This window comes from Euwallacea fornicatus, chromosome 12, assembly GCF_040115645.1.
Source record: "Euwallacea fornicatus isolate EFF26 chromosome 12, ASM4011564v1, whole genome shotgun sequence".
Lineage (NCBI taxonomy): Eukaryota > Metazoa > Arthropoda > Insecta > Coleoptera > Curculionidae > Euwallacea > Euwallacea fornicatus.
In genome coordinates this window covers 2,216,170-2,233,835 of record NC_089552.1, presented here as the reverse complement: position 1 = coordinate 2,233,835, position 17,666 = coordinate 2,216,170, and the positions used below count along the sequence as shown (strand labels likewise).

The 17,666-nt window shown below is 36.4% G+C and overlaps 3 protein-coding genes and 1 long non-coding RNA gene across 8 annotated transcripts; 2 read left to right on the top strand and 2 right to left on the bottom strand.

Moving 5' to 3' along the window:
- The first annotated feature begins 8 nt into the window (after positions 1–8).
- On the top strand, positions 9–2,134 carry LOC136342756 (transcription factor IIIA-like). Its single transcript, XM_066288877.1, has 2 exons — positions 9–149; positions 468–2,134. The coding sequence occupies exon 2, from the start codon at positions 521–523 to the stop codon at positions 2,105–2,107; it is 1,587 nt and encodes a 528-aa protein (XP_066144974.1). The 5' UTR covers positions 9–149; positions 468–520; the 3' UTR covers positions 2,108–2,134.
- A 277-nt stretch (positions 2,135–2,411) lies between these two features.
- On the bottom strand, positions 2,412–8,245 carry coro (protein coronin). Of its 2 annotated transcripts, none has more exons than XM_066288878.1 (9): positions 8,083–8,245; positions 7,459–7,656; positions 5,053–5,178; positions 4,770–4,932; positions 4,332–4,716; positions 4,113–4,275; positions 3,785–4,057; positions 3,449–3,669; positions 2,412–3,395 (listed from the first exon to the last, which is right to left on the bottom strand). In XM_066288878.1, the coding sequence occupies exons 2-8, from the start codon at positions 7,654–7,656 to the stop codon at positions 3,487–3,489; spliced, it is 1,491 nt and encodes a 496-aa protein (XP_066144975.1). In that variant the 5' UTR covers positions 8,083–8,245; the 3' UTR covers positions 2,412–3,395; positions 3,449–3,486. The 2 variants fall into 2 exon arrangements, with proteins under 2 accessions (XP_066144975.1, XP_066144976.1); XM_066288879.1 differs by lacking the exon at positions 8,083–8,245 and adding an exon at positions 7,721–7,855.
- Positions 8,246–8,855: 610 nt separating this feature from the next.
- Positions 8,856–17,116, top strand: GABA-B-R2 (gamma-aminobutyric acid type B receptor subunit 2). Of its 4 annotated transcripts, none has more exons than XM_066288165.1 (20): positions 8,856–9,139; positions 9,191–9,440; positions 9,498–9,601; positions 10,708–10,845; positions 10,896–11,074; positions 11,133–11,248; positions 11,301–11,533; positions 11,586–11,811; positions 11,862–12,018; positions 12,081–12,227; positions 12,294–12,403; positions 12,466–12,719; positions 12,779–12,889; positions 12,941–13,109; positions 13,870–14,108; positions 14,157–14,359; positions 14,412–14,742; positions 14,800–14,986; positions 15,083–15,262; positions 15,317–17,116. In XM_066288165.1, exons 2-20 carry the CDS (start codon positions 9,284–9,286, stop codon positions 15,706–15,708), a joined length of 3,633 nt encoding a protein of 1,210 aa, XP_066144262.1. In that variant the 5' UTR covers positions 8,856–9,139; positions 9,191–9,283; the 3' UTR covers positions 15,709–17,116. The 4 variants fall into 4 exon arrangements, with proteins under 4 accessions (XP_066144262.1, XP_066144261.1, XP_066144260.1 ...); XM_066288164.1 differs by having other exon boundaries at positions 15,314–17,116; XM_066288166.1 differs by having other exon boundaries at positions 8,857–9,139; positions 15,335–17,116.
- Positions 15,777–17,577, bottom strand: LOC136342420 (uncharacterized). Its single transcript, XR_010732638.1, has 2 exons — positions 17,038–17,577; positions 15,777–16,982 (listed from the first exon to the last, which is right to left on the bottom strand). It is a non-coding gene; the product is annotated as an uncharacterized lncRNA (long non-coding RNA).
- Between the last annotated feature and the right edge of the window lie 89 nt (positions 17,578–17,666).

Below are 17,666 nucleotides of genomic sequence, written 5' to 3'. Positions count from 1 at the left end.
TTACATAACCTCAATCTCTGCGAGAACCTTACCATTACATGACCTCACATTTCTCTTTTTTCTTCGCTTCTCGTTGGGGTCTACGTGTGTACGATTCTATCATAATGAGCAATTGAATCGTCAGCCAGCAGTACTTCACGGCAAGCTAGGTAAGTATTTCCAAACTAACCTGAATTAACCCACCCTGAAGATCACTTAAAATCCACCCGACCCAAGCTCCAAATCCAGGATTTATAATATCTCAATTCGATTTCCATTGCCACTTTATTAAGTTGAATTATCTTACTAATTCACTTTCAGCAAAATTCGACAAAAACATTTGAAGATGTGTATAGATAACAAATATATCAAAATTTCTTTATTGAATTCCTTCCCGAACACCCAGAACCTCATAAGTTTAGATGAGTAATTGGATGTGTTCAAAAGAATTGTCAGCATTAATCTTTACTGCTCTTTACTTCTTACAGGAATTTGATCCAGTTTATGAGGATTCTGTTGCAAATTATAACTAATCGAAAACATGAGTTTTGGAAACACTTCAGAGGACAACTCCAGTGACTCAGAATGGTCTCCTCAATCATGCTACTCTCGTCAAAACAGATTACCAAGTACCTCATCAACTGCACTGAACCCTCAAAGAACCAACCAAAAATCTCAACCCCTAACATTATCTGAAAGTGACCTAACTGCATCAGAAACTGAAGCACCTCAAAAACAATCATTTAAGAAAGATTCAAAAACTCACAAATGCCCTGAACCTGAATGTAAGGCAGTATTTTCCAGACCTTACAGACTGAAAAATCACATAGCTTCTCGCCATAATAAAGTTAATCTTTTTAAATGTTCGTTTGACGATTGTAACAAAAGCTACTCTAGTCAGTCTCACTTAAAAAGGCATAAACACACTGCCCATAACGCAGAAGTAAATGATTCAAAGAAAGAAATTATATGCAATTTTGAAGGTTGTGGCCTGGTTTGTGCTAATAAGTATAGCTTGAAAAAGCATATTAATTACAAACATGTTAATTTACCATTTGAATGTTCTGCTTGCAAGGAAAAATTTCGTCGAAAAAGCTACTTAAATGCCCATCAAATAGAGTGCCATGACAAGCCTGCTCCTTATCGATGTGAGAAGTGCTCTCAGTCATTTTCCCATTATCATATGTATCATAAACATGTAACACGACACAAAACCTATAATTGTGATTGTGGTAGCTCTTTTGAAAAATGGTCTCAATATATGAAACATAAGAAAGTAGAGTGCACATGCCCAAAAGCTGAACACATTTGCTCTATTTGCAAGAAAAAATTTACAGCTAAACAGCATTTAAAAGAGCACTCTCTTAAAGTGCATGTACAAGACAGTCAGAATGACAATTTCACTTGTCCTTACTTAGATTGCAAACGTTCCTACAAATATAAGAAAAATCTTACTAGCCATATAAAGACTTTTCATGACAAAATTTTTGAGTATTTTAAGTGCTCTCAAGACAAGTGTGAAGCAGTTTTGAAGACCAAGAAAACCCTTAAGCAACATTTAAGGCTCTGCCATAGTCATAAACCCTTGAAGGAGAAACTACGCAGAAAACCACGGAAAGATAAAGGATCAAAGAAGAAGATCACTGCTCTTAAACTGAGTGGCTTAAACAATGGTATCCAGGAAGCTGAAGGGCCAGTTGAAGTTGATAATCTAAATGAAGATCTTCAAACAGAGAAAACCTTAATGGAATTTTGTAAGGATAGAAGTGAAAACTTAAGAGAGGGATGTGAATTTAAACTTACTCAAGAAATGAATGAAAATTATACTGGAAAAAGTAATAGCGGAAATCGCACAGAGCAAGAAACTGGGGCAGATAAAATTGTTAAAACAAATGAACCTTCGAGTGAAGCCTCATTTTTGCAGTTTTGTGAGAAGACCAATAACCCGTCGGAGAAAGAAGGGGGGAGAGAAACAGAGGTAACTGAAACTCGACCTTCGGAATTAACAGTGGTAGTGCAAACATCCGTAGGTGGAGACTCACAGGCGAATTTAGGGAGCATTAACATAGATCAAATTGTGTTAAATAACGACTCAGAAGTTGTCGATATTATGATTTTTGATATGTAAAAATGTAATATATATTATTTACTATTATATGCATCCTTACGTTACATACCATATCCATTGCAGTACCTACCTACTTTTTTCTCTAGTTCCCTATATCGTCATATACGATAACCTCTAGTAACACGCAGTGCCCTTTTCATAAACATTCTAAACGGATTTATAAAAAGAAATTAACAATTATTAAAAGAACACGTCCAATAAAGTGATCGCTGAAAGTTCAAAGGTCGAAATGAACTTTTCTCGATAAATCCCAGTGGCAATTATATGTAATAATAAAAATGTCAAAAATAAAACACAAAGGGAGTGTGTTTTCGAACAATATATTTGTAAAAATACTAACAAATATCATTAATGTTATTAGTTTCAAAATGCAAGTTTATACACAATTATATACAGTGAAGACGTAAATATCATTAATTATTCGTTGTTAAGGTTGCAACACACACACAATAGAAAAACAAAACAATTGTCGTTTTATTACTGTTGTTTCAAGATTCACTACCTTTCCAAATTTTATGTACAGAAACACTTATAGAAATTTCTTCAAGCCAAGATGACGTCCAGCGAAATTCATCAGGTAGTATTCGTTGATAGTCTAGCACCACAAAAATATAATGAATACGACGAGCATAAGCAAAACATCTGCACAAAATTTTATAAAAATATTATCTTAAAGGCTTTTGTTTACAATAAAACTATCCATTGACAATATCAACAAGTAACTTTAACAGTATAGGTATTAAGTACACAATTAAAGCTGTATATTGTCAAAAATATTCATATAGAAACACTTTTTATAAACTATATAAATATATTCAAAACACCTACTTACTTCGGGGCTATTTTTAAAAGAAATACGAATGGCTGCAAAAAATTGCTGTTCAAAAATATTATTGCGTCAAAAGGCTATTAAAGGGCAACTTTTTATTTGAATTCAGCAACAACTCATATTTCTCTTAAAAACTCTAACTAGTCGATAATTTTTTCACGTTTAACAGCATAGCAGACTTATATTTCATAAGAGCACTTCAGTTCGATGATATATAGAGACAGTATAATACGGGGCTACCATCTACAACTACAGAAAGTTTTAATAACTTGCCAAAATCTTTGCCTTCAGCCTACATTTCTAGGGCTCCCCGTAGGAAAAACAATTAAAAGTCATGTTTGTACAATTTACTTAATGCGAAGATGATTTTTGTATTAATTAGTACCGTTGGCGTTTGTTATGAAAAAATAAATAATGATGGGATGGGTAAAAAAGCAGAAAAGGCAACCGCAGTAACTTCTGAAAAATAAGAAAGGTTTTATGAATAGCGCCTCGCGTTGATCAATATTTACCTCTAGTAACAAAGTAGTTGAGCATATTCATCGGGCTCTCAAACCTCGTCTGAAGCCATGGCAGGCGCGTCGCCGCCAGCTCCATTCGTGTCGTCCACCGAATTTGCAGTTTGCTTCGACTGCGCTACTTCGGCTTCAAGCGCCCGAATACGATTTTCGTGCTTTACTATCATGGCTTTCAATTTGCGGATCTCATCGGCGAATTCTTGGAACGTTTTATCCTGCATACCAAATGAATTTATTTGTTTTGATTGGTAGATGCCAATTACATCAATTCGTAATATCGTCCTACCTGTATGACCAATAAGTAAACAATAAATACCCATTAACACGTACCGATACAGGCGTAGCTCCACCACCTCCGCCGCTGTCATTCCTCCCGCCCGCTGAACTTTTCGCTGGAATTTTATTCAACAAATTCGCTTTCCTCGCAATCGGCGCTTTCGTTTCCGGAGGTCTGTAACCGTCCTTCAAAGATATCAAAATGGGTTCTGCGTCCTTACCGCCGATCCATTCTTCCGCAGTTAACGCAAATGTATCTCCCAGAGTATCCGGATACAAATCCTCTTGGAATAATTCAGATTTCCTTGGTACGGTCATGGTTATAATCTGTAATGGTTGGTTTTGATACTAGTTTTAACAGGGAAAGTCTCCCTAAACGTACTTGGCACAATCCAGAATTGTTTAATCTATAAAACCTGGCTATTTCACAGGTCGTAACGTCACAACCTCTTTTTGGCATCATTCCGATACCCCTCTGTGGGTCCGGCGTTTGGAAGGTGTTGATGTAGTGCACGAATGGAGGCTCTGCGGTGATTTCAAAGTACCTTTAGGAATAATCATACAGTATCCGCTTGGAGGACTTTGCGGGAGTTTGATTCACCTTATGACCGAATCTCCTTTCCCGCACAAATATATCAGATTCGTGTCGGGGTCATACAAAGGAAACATTACTCCATTGGAGGTGTCCAATTCGACCATCACGATTGGTTCCTCCAAACAATCCGGGGTTCTCAAACTGTACTGTCTTTCCGACATCTTCGAGAATCCGGTGGTGAACACCAGGCCGTGCCTGAGAAAGATAGCCCTAGTTGCTTTCGAACCTTCGTGAGCAATGGCATCAGCAGTTACTTCCCCAGTACGAGGATTAATCATTCTTATTTTCTTATCTTTACACGTAGTAAGAAGTTCCGAGCCGTCCCAATTGAAACAGGCACTATATATCACATCTGGATGACAGTCGATTTCCACCATAGCCTCCCCGGTACCTTAACAACGCACGATAAAAGAGGCCACGCCAAAAAATCTTGAACAGACTCACCGACATTCCAAATAACGACCTGATTGTCGCTGCCCGCAGTGAGCAGCACATTTTGTGCAGTTGGATGCCAAAGAACGAGACCGACTCTCCTTTGATGATAGACGAGATCAACAATCGGTTCTGTAAGCGTTTTAATGAGGCCTCCATCAGGTATATGCCACACCTTCACAAACAAAATGTATTAGGCCTTATCTAGTGGTGTATGAAGAAAAGAACTTAAAAGTATTTATTGATCTGAGGTGATTAGTATATTAAATGATGAAAGCTAAAAATTAACGTTCACCTTTACAACACAGTCTTCGGACCCACTGGCTATAACGTTATCATTGTGCGGGCACCAAGCTATATCTAGAACAGGTCCTTTATGGCCTCCGACGAGCGGATGGTCGGCTGATATTCTTCCGGAAGTCTGACATCAGAAAACATCATTATTATTGTTTACTAATTATTTTTGGGGAGTTTAAAGAGGAACAATGGAATCCTTCTGACACAAGAAATATGTCTAAGAAAATAAAGAAATTAATTAATTTAATTAAATTAGACAATTACCTAATTTAGATAGGTTTAATTGCGATAACTATGCTGTAATTTTATAAAACTTAGTCAAATCTATAAATAATATAATATAATATCAAATCAATAAGTATTTTAATTTTTAATTGAGAGGTTTTTTAGTATTCTTATTGATTAAAGATTATTTCGCCAATTGTGCAATTTTCAAAATGAACATTTTAAAAATAGCTGCGTGAAAAATCGAAATGTAGTAGGTATTTTATATTACGTTTTTGGTTGGCTTGAAGCCAAAATTTAAAATTAGAATGATTTGCCCCAAAATAAGTAAGACATTCCCGTGCGCACCTAGATCGCAAAATTATTCGCAATCCCTACATCTCTTTATTAATTTAATTCTTATTTTTATGAACTGTGACGAAGTTCAAGTCGGAATAGTGGTTCTTGGTCTGTGGTGATTAAATAATGTCGATTTTCACCTTTCATACCGTGCAAAATTCAAAATTCCAGAAAAGCGATTATCCTATACTCAACCAGTATTTTCTGTTCGATAACAGATAAGCCGTACACGTTTCCAGCTTTTAAGCAATATTTTATGAATCTACTGGACTCAAAACTGGTTTATGTGACAGGAACCATTATTATAGATTATACATAAGATTAGACAAAATCTTACATAATTCTGATTTTAATTCAATATAGACAAATAACAACAAGGAAACTGAGACTACTAAGTGATTAAAAAACAGCAAACTTGGCTAATAATCCTGACACTGATGACAACATATTTTATAGCAGTCATAAATATTGGTTAAAAATATTACAGCAATCCAAGCAAATATACACCACTTTTAGCCAGTACCAAGTTCTAGATGAGAGAATTTTCCTGTTCAGATTTACTGATTAATCAGCTCTAAACCCTTTTCAATTGAAGAACAGCTTGGGATTCTAAATACTCACTCCTCAAGCCATGGAACAGATTTTCCATAACAAATTGCTGTTCCATCCGCTGTTCCCTAAATCTCGTATTTTTAAGTTGTGTAAATAAAGTTTTATCCTCATTTAAGTAATATGATTCCTCAGAAAGTAGTAAGTACTCCGTGAAGTACACAAAACACTCAACACGAATAGTGGTTAACTAACAATACTCATGTGAAATTTACCAAAGGTTTGATGAAAATGAATTTGTTTATCTATTAAAGCTCGTCGTTCATAATTTACAATCTTGATAACTTTTATAACAGTTGCGTAGGACAAAATTACTTGAGTAGAACATATAAACATATTAAGGAGTAGGGAGTTGTATTTATAAACAAAGGATGAACTTGGGCCGAAACCAAGGCCAAAACAACCAATATTTCAGATTTGCTTATTCACGTAAAGTTGTAAAATTTTAATTAAAAATTTCTGCTGAGATACACCTCAGAGTTTATCTTACGCTAGGCAATTAATAATTGCCAAATATAGGTACACATCTATCATTCAAAGCGAATCTTTGGCATATTTATGGAGTCTTGTGTAGAGGGGTCTGAATCACATGCAATCAAGAAAACTGCCAGTTTAAGTTTTTAAAGAGGGCGCCCAAATGACTGAAATATGAGAGAAGATACTTCAAAAACCAAGGACATGATAAAACACAACAAAGTTCTATAATTTAATCAGCTATTCTAAAACTACTATTTAAACAAAGAAGTGAATATTGCCCTAATAATAAACCGCAACTAATACAGTATTTCTTTAATCTAACTTATGCCTACTCATATTGACTATTATAGGCACATAGTCCATACTTTTAGAACTCTTAAATGGGTTTGAGCCTCCTATTCTCTCTGTATTCTATTGCTTTATCTATCTATGATATAAGAAGCCAAAACAAAATTATGCATCCTTCCTCATAGAAAGAGGCATACCATGATAATAGCAGTAGTTCAGATTAAATTGAGGAAACAGTGCATATGATTAGGAGGACATGTTCGAGGAGAATTTAAATTACGACATTTATGAATTAATCTGATGACATTTAATCAGCATAAAAAAAGGTGATGTCAGTAATACAGTGGGCAAAATCAGAACCAATATAAGGTCATAGAAATGAATTGGTTTCTTATAAGTTACCTATTTCATTTGAACACTTATATGGGATTCTATATAGGAACACTATCCTCATATTATATCTTACCTTATTTCCCTGAGGCAGAACAATAAAAGCACCCCCACCAGCACTCTCTACTATAATGGCAATAAACTTTGGGTTCACAGCACAGAATGTTGAATCCCAAGAGCTCTTTGACACTCTGATATTATCATAACATTGCTCCCTTTTCAGTGCTTGGCCATAAACATGCCGGAATTTTGAGCTTCTGACACGAAACGACATCTAAAATTGTGGGATAGTATTTTTAACTTAGCAGCTGAAAATGATCTTTTAGTTAAGAAACCACCTAAGTTAAGTTCTCAGATGAAGTGTGGTTTTTCTGAGTTGAAAATATTTGGCTGCCCCAACTGCTACAAGTATCCTAATCAATTAGAGAGCAAATTCTGTATAAAATTAGGTATTTGACACTATTTTTAGTTGTGTTTCAGAAAACTCAACTGATCTAATTTTATATTGATATTATCCAAGGGGGTTCAAGTTTAGACTGAATACTATAAAAGATATTTAAGAAAGCTTAGTTCTAGAGCTACTTAAGGTCAGAGACTATAATTAAATACCGCTTTTCCATTTAAAAGGAAAAGTTAGAGGTAACTTGGCGTTCAAACATAACCTGCAAAGCCCCTTTTCGGGACTGCAGGGGGCACAAACCTTGGTAAATCCTATTGGGCGACCACTTAATCCTTAAACGTACTTTTATTTACATTTAAAATGATTAAAACTAATTAAATTCTCATTCATACACACTGCCACTTCATAACTAGTTCACGATATCAATTCGACCCGAGGAAAAAGCCATATTTGGTTATGCGAAATTTTAAAACGTCAAAAAAATCCGCTCTTGCGACCTCTGAAGGTAAGAAAAGGCGTTACTTGGCTAATACATTCGCCAAAAAACAGGGCCAGTTCATATGCCTATTCTTGTCTGATTTATATAAACTAAGGAAAGAAAATAAGAGTTGGAAGTTAATGGTTGTCTTCACTGGCGCAATCTATAGAACTTTCGTGGAAATACAAGCCAATAAGCGAGAAAATTATTGCAAGCAAAAATATATTCGCCAGATTGTCAGGAAAATTAAGATTTCAAATTTAAAACTGATCCAAATAATTTAGCATTAAATCTATACTTAAATATGATTTAAGTAGGTAAATTAAAATAACGCACAAAGAAAGCGATAATGTACTGAATAATGCTATGTTAATAAAAGATTCGACAATGTCGATGGAATTTTAATATTTCTTTAAATACTTATGATATCATGAATAACATATCTCTATAGCCTTCGGGGAGATTCTGGACCGAGAACAGGACAAAACGCTAATAAACAGCACGCCTGCTCTTGTCAAAATAATATGAATAAATAAGCCGGCGCAAACTCTCCTTGCCAGGGACCCATTTAGAGCTGTTTGGAAAATCAATAGAGCCAAACGTCCAAGTCCAGCCTACAGAGGTTTGAGCCAAGCTCTGGAAACCCAGTTTTCCCGTATGACGCTTTTGCATTAGCAGTATTCTCGACATATTTAGAGGAACGGAGAATAAAAATTCTATTAAATATGTTAAAGAGTAATTGAAAAAGTGCGTGTGAAATATAAAAAAAAATACCATAGAGAGTATTAGTTGTGCACTCTGCATTTTCAATTAATGGGCACAATAAATGTTCTCTCTGAGAGTCTCTGTCTCTGATCATGTTCTCTAGAAAAAATGCAGGTAAAATTAGTTTATTATCGTTTCATATAGTGTTATCAGTGGATTTTTCAGTGTCGAAATGTGTTCTAACGACGCAATAATAAGACTTAAAATATTGGAGAGCATCGAGTGGAAACGGTGATACATCTCCAGGGAGATAGAAAAATGAGCAGTTTTAGAGGAAACATGATCGTAATATTTCTAATTGTATTCAACTTTGAGCTGTGCACTCTACAGAAGCCAAATGTGGATGCGAGAAGACATGATGTCTACATTGCTGGCTTTTTTCCCTTTGGAAAAGGAGTTGAAAACTCTGATACAGGTAGCGCACTAATTAACATCCATTGCTATGGCGAATTAATCAAATTCATCACTTCAGGGCGAGGGGTTATGCCTAGCGTGAAATTGGCTTTGGATCATGTTAACGAACACTCGCAAATTCTTAGGAACTATAGGTTGCACATGTGGTGGAATGACACCATGGTAAGCGAAGTTTTTTTTTATAAACGGTGTTACACATTTAAGGACGTTATAAGGGAGATTGTGGTGAACAATTTTTGCATACAAGCCCGTAATCAAAAATTTAAGATTTTGATCCAAAATAATTTTTCATCAAAATAGTTCGATATTCAACTTAAATGCATAGAATAAAAACAAACAAAATAAGCATTTTTTTGTATCATAACTTCCTGAAATGTTGGACAATGCACACGTTGTTATGAGTATACGGGATAGAATAGGGTTTCAACTTGACGAGACACCTAGATATTTTGCTTGTAGTATACAGGATCATCTAAATCAAAATTTTTATGGACGATGGATGGAAAGAGGCGACCTTATTAGATCGCTCGCGCGAAGTATATATTTAAGCCCGTCGGTGCTTTTCCTCTCAAGTAATATTAAATCGTTCATATATGACAGTCACCTAAGTAGAACTGTTGGGAAGAGTAATGGTATCACGTCTTTTCCTGCAGTAAGATCCCCACAACTTGCAATGGAAGCGCGATACAATTATTCAACGAACAAATTTACGTGATCAAATTGGGGGTTGAATCTTTATTATACATTTTTTATGTTATTTTTAACAAAAATGAATTAAATATCAAAGTTTTCTTGTGTCAACGAGCTAATATTACATTTTTAAATGAAAATGACTTTGTAATCAAACGGTTTATTTTTCATTACTGCTTTTTATGCATCAATTCTCCGCTGCAATGTTCTCTATAATTTTTTTAAATTTGGCACAACCTTTTTGCAACACCCTGTGCGGGAGAATGATGAGTATTTACTTTGTGCAATTCGCAAAAATCACTTAACACAATGTGTTCTTTTCAACGGAGAAATTACAGGCTATACTAACGAGTGCTCTCCAACTTGAACTACGTTTCTTACATCTTAGTGGATCAGGGAATGCGTTCTAATGCGTCTGACGGGTTCGGGAAGACAGTTGCGGCGGATTTTGAGTTCAAAAGTCCCCCTTCTGTCGTCCCAATCTTGTCATATGACGGTCTCCAAACCACTGTGGATATAAAAAAAATACCCGCACCTCTTCCTCCTCACCATCCTTTCACCCACGTCACTGTTTTCAGTGCAACGCGGCCGTAGGCGTAAAAGCCTTCTTTGACATGATGCATAGCGGGCCTCATAAGCTCATGCTCTTCGGTGCTGCATGTACCCACGTCACAGACCCCATTGCCAAAGCTTCCAAACGCTGGCACCTCACGCAGGTACGTATATTTTTACCCTCCAAACCGCCCTCAAAATAGAGTTGTTACAGCTTTCATACGCCGATACCCACCCGATGTTCACCAAAGAAAATTTTCCCAATTTCTTCAGAATAGTGCCGTCAGACAATGCGTTTAACGCTCCCAGATTGGCCCTTTTAAAGGAATTTAATTGGACTAGAGTAGGCACGTTATACCAAAATGAGCCTCGGTATTCATTAGCGCACAATAGGTAAGCGACAGGGAAGATGAGTTTCTTAAAAATGTATTTCCTCAACACTGCTTTCAAGGCTGGTCGCTGAATTAGATGTATTGGGCTACGACGTGGTAGAAGCCCAAAGCTTCACTCTTGAAGTGAACGGTGCCCTCACGAAGTTAAAGGAAAAGGACACTCGCATTATTCTGGGTGAGAATCGATGCATCGTGTCTCTTTTAGGCTGACTAACGAATTTACTTAGGAAATTTCAACGAAAAGTGGGCCCGGCAGGTCTTTTGTGAAGCCTACAGGCTGGACATGTATGGCAGAAAATATCAATGGCTCATAATGGGCACCTACAGATTCGCCTGGTGGAAGGAGAATGACCCAGATTTAAACTGCACTCTGGATGAATTGGAGACTGCGTTGGAGCAGACCATTTTAACTGACCTTCTGCCTTTAAGCACCAATGGGGAAATCACGATATCAGGGATTGTAAGGCATCTCTGCTTAATGTACCATCTAATTGTAGCCATAATATTTTTAGACTGCAGACGAATACAAAGACGAGTATGACTCGAGGAGAGGCAACGAATATTCACGTTTTCATGGATACACTTACGATGGTATTTGGGCAGTGGCAAATGCAATTCAAAGTGTAGCTCACAAAGTCAAATACTTTCGCCGCAATCAGACGGTAACAGACTTTCGCTACAGAGATCCTATGTGGGAAAGCCTGTTTTTGGACGCCCTTAATACCACCAGTTTTGAAGGTACCGAGTCAACTTTAAGAGGATTTCTTTAAGTCAGCTATACTTCTCAGGTGTTACTGGCCCAGTGCGCTTCTATGACAACGAACGAAAGGCGAGCATTCTGCTGAAGCAATTCCAAGATGGTCGAGAAGTTAAAGTTGGAGAATATACTGCAGCGATTCAACATTTGGATCTGACCTTAGGTGTACCCTTGAAGTGGACTGGAAAGTAACTATTACCTAGTTTAATGGGTAAATGTCTGCAAGTCAATCTTTTGAATTTCCCTGTAGATACCCTTCCAAAGACAGAACAGTACTTATAATCGAACACACTAGGGTAAATAAGACGGTCTACGCGATACTAGCCTCCTCAGCCATTTTGGGTATATTTATTGCAGCTTTTTTCCTGGCTTTTAATATCAAATATAGAAACCAGAGGTGAGCTTGGTGATTCTATACTATCAAAAATTCAGGTTCAGATAACAACCATCAACCTACTTACAGATACATAAAAATGTCTAGCCCCCAACTTAACAACCTAATCATCATCGGCTGCATGATCACTTACACCAGCATCATCTTTCTGGGGCTGGATTCTGGCCTGTCCAGTATTGGTAGGTACCACATTTCTAAGACGAACATTCTCTTCACTTTTACTCTTGAAAAATATTTCCAGAGGCGTTTCCCTACATCTGCACAGCACGGGCCTGGACCTTGATGGCTGGATTTTCCCTGGCATTTGGGTCGATGTTCAGCAAAACCTGGCGAGTGCATTCGATTTTTACCGACGTCAAGCTGAACAAGAAGGTCATTAAAGACTATCAGTTATTCATAGTTGTAGGAGTGTTGCTTTGCGTGGACGTGGTTATCATGACCACTTGGCAGATTGCTGACCCATTCTACAGAGAGACCAAGAGAGGGGAGCCTTATGTAAGTGCCGGATTGAAACGATAAATTATGGTTTGAAAATGTTTATAAAAATGGAATAGCATCACCCATCAAACGAGGACGAAATCATCATCCCCGAGAACGAGTATTGCACCTCTAATAAAATGACCATATTCATTTCGTCCATTTACGTATACAAAGGCTTACTGATGGTACGTTTAATTTACTCCGAATTTATTCAGGAATTAACGATTTTTCTATAGATATTTGGAGCTTTTCTGGCTTGGGAAACCCGTCACGTGTCCATCCCAGCATTAAACGACAGTCGCTATGTTGGGTTCTCTGTGTACAATGTAGTCATAATGTGCGTTTTAGGTGCAGCAGTTGCGCTGGCTTTGGTGGATCATCAGGACGAAATGTTCGTGCTTATTAGTAAGTGCCCCGGTACAGAATAGTTTAAAACTATGTGATCAAACTTTTAGGGATTATTCAGTGGAACAATAGAAGTTTGAGTATAAAATGCTATATCCGGAAATGCCTCCTTAAAGTGCTGCAGCCCAATGATGATGCTTCAACAATTATGTACAAAAACGTGTTTTATCGAGTTTTACTACGTTTTATTTTAGTTATACAAAATATCACAACAGTAATTGTTGAAAATATCGCCCTTGAACTTCAACGCACCTATTAAAATTAAGTATATAGTTTTTGCGTGCTTGGCTGAAAACTAATAATTGTTTTCTATGGCTTCAAATACGGCAGTGATTCGTAGAACCGCGTCTTGTTTTGTTTCCACTGGCCTTCCAAAGACCGGAGACTTTACATGTCCCTACAGAAAGAAATCTAAAGATTTTGGATCGAGTGACCTAGGAGGCCATCGAACTGGACCATCTCTGCCGATCCGATGGCGACCGAACTAATGAAGTTCAAAGACGACATTTTAATCAATTGCTGTAGTGTTATTTTGTACAAATAAATTAAAACGTGCTATAACTCAATCAAACGCATTTTTGCACATAATTGTCTTAAAGCAACATACGGCCGGAGAACCTTAGGACATTTTCAAACATGTATTCTTATACTCAAATTTTTTTTATTGTTGCACTAAAGAATCCTTAAAAATCTGATCCCATAGTTCTTAATCACCCAGTATAATTATAAATCAATGAGACTTAAATAAACCAATTTACAGGTTCCTTCATAATGTTTTGCACCACTATCACCCTGTGCCTCGTATTCGTCCCAAAAATGGTAGAACTTAGAAAAGACCCTGGAGGCACTGTGGATAAGCGTATTAGGGCCACATTGAGACCCATGTCCAAAACTAGACGCGAGTCTAGTGTGTCGGAAATCGAGACTAAAATCAAAGACTTGAAGGATTTGAACACTAAGTACCGTAAAACTTTGTTGGACAAGGACAATGAGCTACAAGTAAGTAAAAATGAGTGGTGTATTACAGAACTAATAATCTCGCATTAGATGTTGATTAGACAGCTTGGCAATGACGCCACTGACATTCTGGAGCAGAAAACTGAGGACTCAATAAGTGATACCAATCGCCTCTCAGTGCCCTTGCTGCGTAAAGAAATGCCTAGTGCAACAGAAACAAGCGACCTCACGTCATTATGCAGCCTCAGTTCGCAGGCTGAAAACACCTCACTACACCGCACAGACAGTCAAAAGTATAATGACCAAAAGTTCATTTTAAAAAATTTTAACAATTATGTATTGCAGAAGGAAAAGGGTTTCAGCCACTAACGAGAGTTCACCCAAGAAGATCCCCAACTCGCCGAAAGGTCCCATTAGTGAAGACCTATACAACCAGCAGAAATGTATGCAGCACCAACAGGTGACTCCAAAGGGCAAGCAGCATCAGCTACAGCCTCAGGTGCAACAGCAAGTCAATGGAACTCTCTCTAGAACTACCGGAGGGGAACAAAAAGTTACCAACGAGATTCAAAAAGAGAGTAATATGAATGTGGATAGCAACTATAATAGTGTTAAGGAACCAAATAAAGTCGTATCCATTGCTGAAAAGCTTGACATACAACGATGCGATACGCAGGTATATATTTGAAACTTGTCGAGGTGATTGTCTTAGTACAGTAGAGAATTGTATTAGATAAAACCTTTTCCGAGCGATCAGCAAGAGAAAGAGTCGACTTTAAAGCGGCACGAGAGGAAAACTCCCACTCACGAGCGTCGAGCTTCTCGCACTGTCGGGGCTGCTGATTCTATAGAAATCCAGGAAAAGAGGCGAAGCAGCATTAAAACCTCAAGCAATATATTAGACGAAGAAGCAATGAAAGGTATCGACCAAAGCTATTTTTCACACCTCCACGCCACACACCAAAACGAATACACCAAACCTTCTCGTTCCCTCACACGCCCCCTTTTCCTTCCAGAAATAACGTGTCATAGAAGAACTAGCATGCAAAGCACTGCACGAACCACTCCTAAGAAAAAACCTGAATGTGGAACCCATATAGTAGCCAAAAGTGAGCTGTGGGACACTGGTGGACAACACAGATGCCAGAAAGCTCATCAGAAAAGCAGTAGAGTTAGTATATCGCAACATGATGAAGGTAATTGTCCTATATATCTCTTACATGTACGGATGTAACATGAAAAAAAAGAAGGGGGTAATTCCGTTTCAGATGACGTTCATATACACCGCACAACCTCCGAAAAGAACCGACATAGCTCGCATAAAGAGAAACGTGAACGGTCGCCGGCAAAAACAACGAATACGACGGCGGATATGTTAAGTAACCAGCAGTGTCAGAAAATGGGATACTTTACAAGTACGCCTAATGTTGCTGCTGCTATTAGACTGGGAACTCATCCTCCAAAACGGGACAAGTCCATGTACAACGCAACGTCGGAGGGAGAGTTGCTAGATAGAGAAATACTGCCGATATTCCAGAAGTTGCTCACAGAACGGAATAAGAGCCAACACAATATAGATTATTCATTTGGACGGTCGTGTCCTAATATTAGTATTAAGTGTGATATAGTTGAGTATTTATAAATTTAAGATCAGGAGATGCACTAAATGACGTTATTTTTGAAGGATTCAGCGAAGTTATTGAAGGGCAATGATTTGTAAACTTATTTTTATTATCGCAGCAATCAATATTATATACAGACTCAATTTTGTTATAAATACACACTATGGGATGAAAGTAAAGCAACTCTTAAAGTAATATGGGACAGGTCCATTACACTTCATAAACGAGAATGTGTATCAAGCAGGAACACACTGACATAAGTTCCTTTACATTTGTCTAACAGTGTATATATCTACAACACAATATATTTTTAAAAATCAGTTCCTGAATGGATAATAAATACACCTAATTGGACAATCTATCTTAAAAACTTAAATTTGCCTAAAATACTTGTATTTACTTGGAGTTACATGCATTTTGATGAAAAAGCATTACAACTCAATATTGTCAATTAATATGTCTCGGATATATGTACCTAGTATGTATTGTGTACTTTTTAGTTATACATGGCTTGATAAATTTGAGGTGACTCAAGGGAAAGGAGTTTTCAGTCCTAGTTGGAATGCTTTGTACTTACCCAGAAAGTAATTACATATTCAAAAAATAATGACACATTTATTCTTGGAATAGGTCAAAATAGACTTTCTCTGAATCCAAATACAACTATTAATGTTTAAGTATATGTAGTTGAAATGAGTCTTAACTGGTGGGTTCAAAGTCACAACACAGGAATTAAATCTAAACAGACAAGAACTCTGAAAATATCTGTCAATGCTACACAAAGAAATAAAAGTAAAGTTGAATGGTTTTCTTTGAAAAATCACAGGATCTACCAGTACAGAATGTGTTTGTCTATACCTTAAACACAAAAAATTGAATTTAAAAGGTAAATTTTATTAAAGAATTTAAGATTTGTTATGGACAGTTTGTTATACTTTTATGGAGAGATCTGTAGTTTCCTATGGGACAATTACCTTTCCACAGTTGATTCTGAGGTACTTAAAATACACACTGAATTACATATATGAAAATATAATTTGTGAAAGTAATTGAACTTCCTTTGATAACTCTTTCAAACTCAAAAATATTATGTTTGTATTAGTTATAGCTGAAATTCTTGTTAGACTCAATTTCCAGAGTATTGATGACCCTAGAAACATATTGCAAAAACAGAATCATAGATACTTAAATAAAATAAATGACAACATAAATTATGAAACCCTTTTAATTATGTTAGTCAGTTAGATAATTGCTATGGTGCTTGATCAGTTCACTTGGCTTTCCATAAGATTTTCTACAAAACTACGTCTTTTTAATTGCTATACTTGAAATATGAGGAAGATACTTACTTATAAAAACTATATATATATTTATGTACTAAAACGATCTGTATAATAACGGTTGTAACACTAAAGACTCTTTAGTTTTTCTACTATTTCATTGTCCTGTTTCTTTTCAGGGGCCACAATCGGTTTTATGCAAAGAAAACCAATGTGAAGTGTTAGAGCCACTCCTCCTACTAAAAGCAGCTTCTTTGCATTTGAAGGCAGTGTCATTATTTGATTTTTACGTAAATACTTTTCTCCTTAAAGTAATTTAAAATTTACTTAATAAAATATCAGGGAAAGTTACGTAAAACACAAAAAATTGAAATAAAATAAAGTTTTTTGATGTACTAGCATCGAAAAAGAAATAAGTAAACATACATAACCTTAAGAAAAGTTGTCGTATACGTCATTTCTGAAAATTATGTACAAAGTACGGAGTTGAAGGAGTGAAACATTTACGTGGTAAACAAAGTAGACTATAAGTATACTTTAACAAATTAGTTGGAAAATGCTGAGATGATAAAAAAAACATTTAAAAAAGATATAAATTATATAAATATATCTTTTCATAAAATATGCAACCTCAATTAGTATACCAACATTAACATGTCTACAATCTCCTATCTAATATGCCATTAAAACGAAGTGTC

What these genes read in the sequence shown, in the direction of transcription:
- LOC136342756 (XM_066288877.1), top strand. Translation starts at nt 521, where the DNA reads ATGAGTTTTGGAAACACTTCAGAGGACAACTCCAGTGACTCAGAATGG.
- coro (XM_066288878.1), bottom strand. Translation starts at nt 7,656, where the DNA reads ATGTCGTTTCGTGTCAGAAGCTCAAAATTCCGGCATGTTTATGGCCAA. An exon ending in GGTCGTTATTTGGAATGTCG is followed by an intron (nt 4,717 to 4,769) that starts GTGAGTCTGTTC and finishes TGCGTTGTTAAG; the next exon opens with GTACCGGGGAGGCTATGGTG. An exon ending in ACAATTCTGGATTGTGCCAA is followed by an intron (nt 4,058 to 4,112) that starts GTACGTTTAGGG and finishes CAACCATTACAG; the next exon opens with ATTATAACCATGACCGTACC.
- GABA-B-R2 (XM_066288163.1), top strand. Translation starts at nt 9,284, where the DNA reads ATGAGCAGTTTTAGAGGAAACATGATCGTAATATTTCTAATTGTATTC. An exon ending in TGTGGTGGAATGACACCATG is followed by an intron (nt 9,602 to 10,707) that starts GTAAGCGAAGTT and finishes CACTGTTTTCAG; the next exon opens with TGCAACGCGGCCGTAGGCGT. An exon ending in GGACACTCGCATTATTCTGG is followed by an intron (nt 11,249 to 11,300) that starts GTGAGAATCGAT and finishes GAATTTACTTAG; the next exon opens with GAAATTTCAACGAAAAGTGG.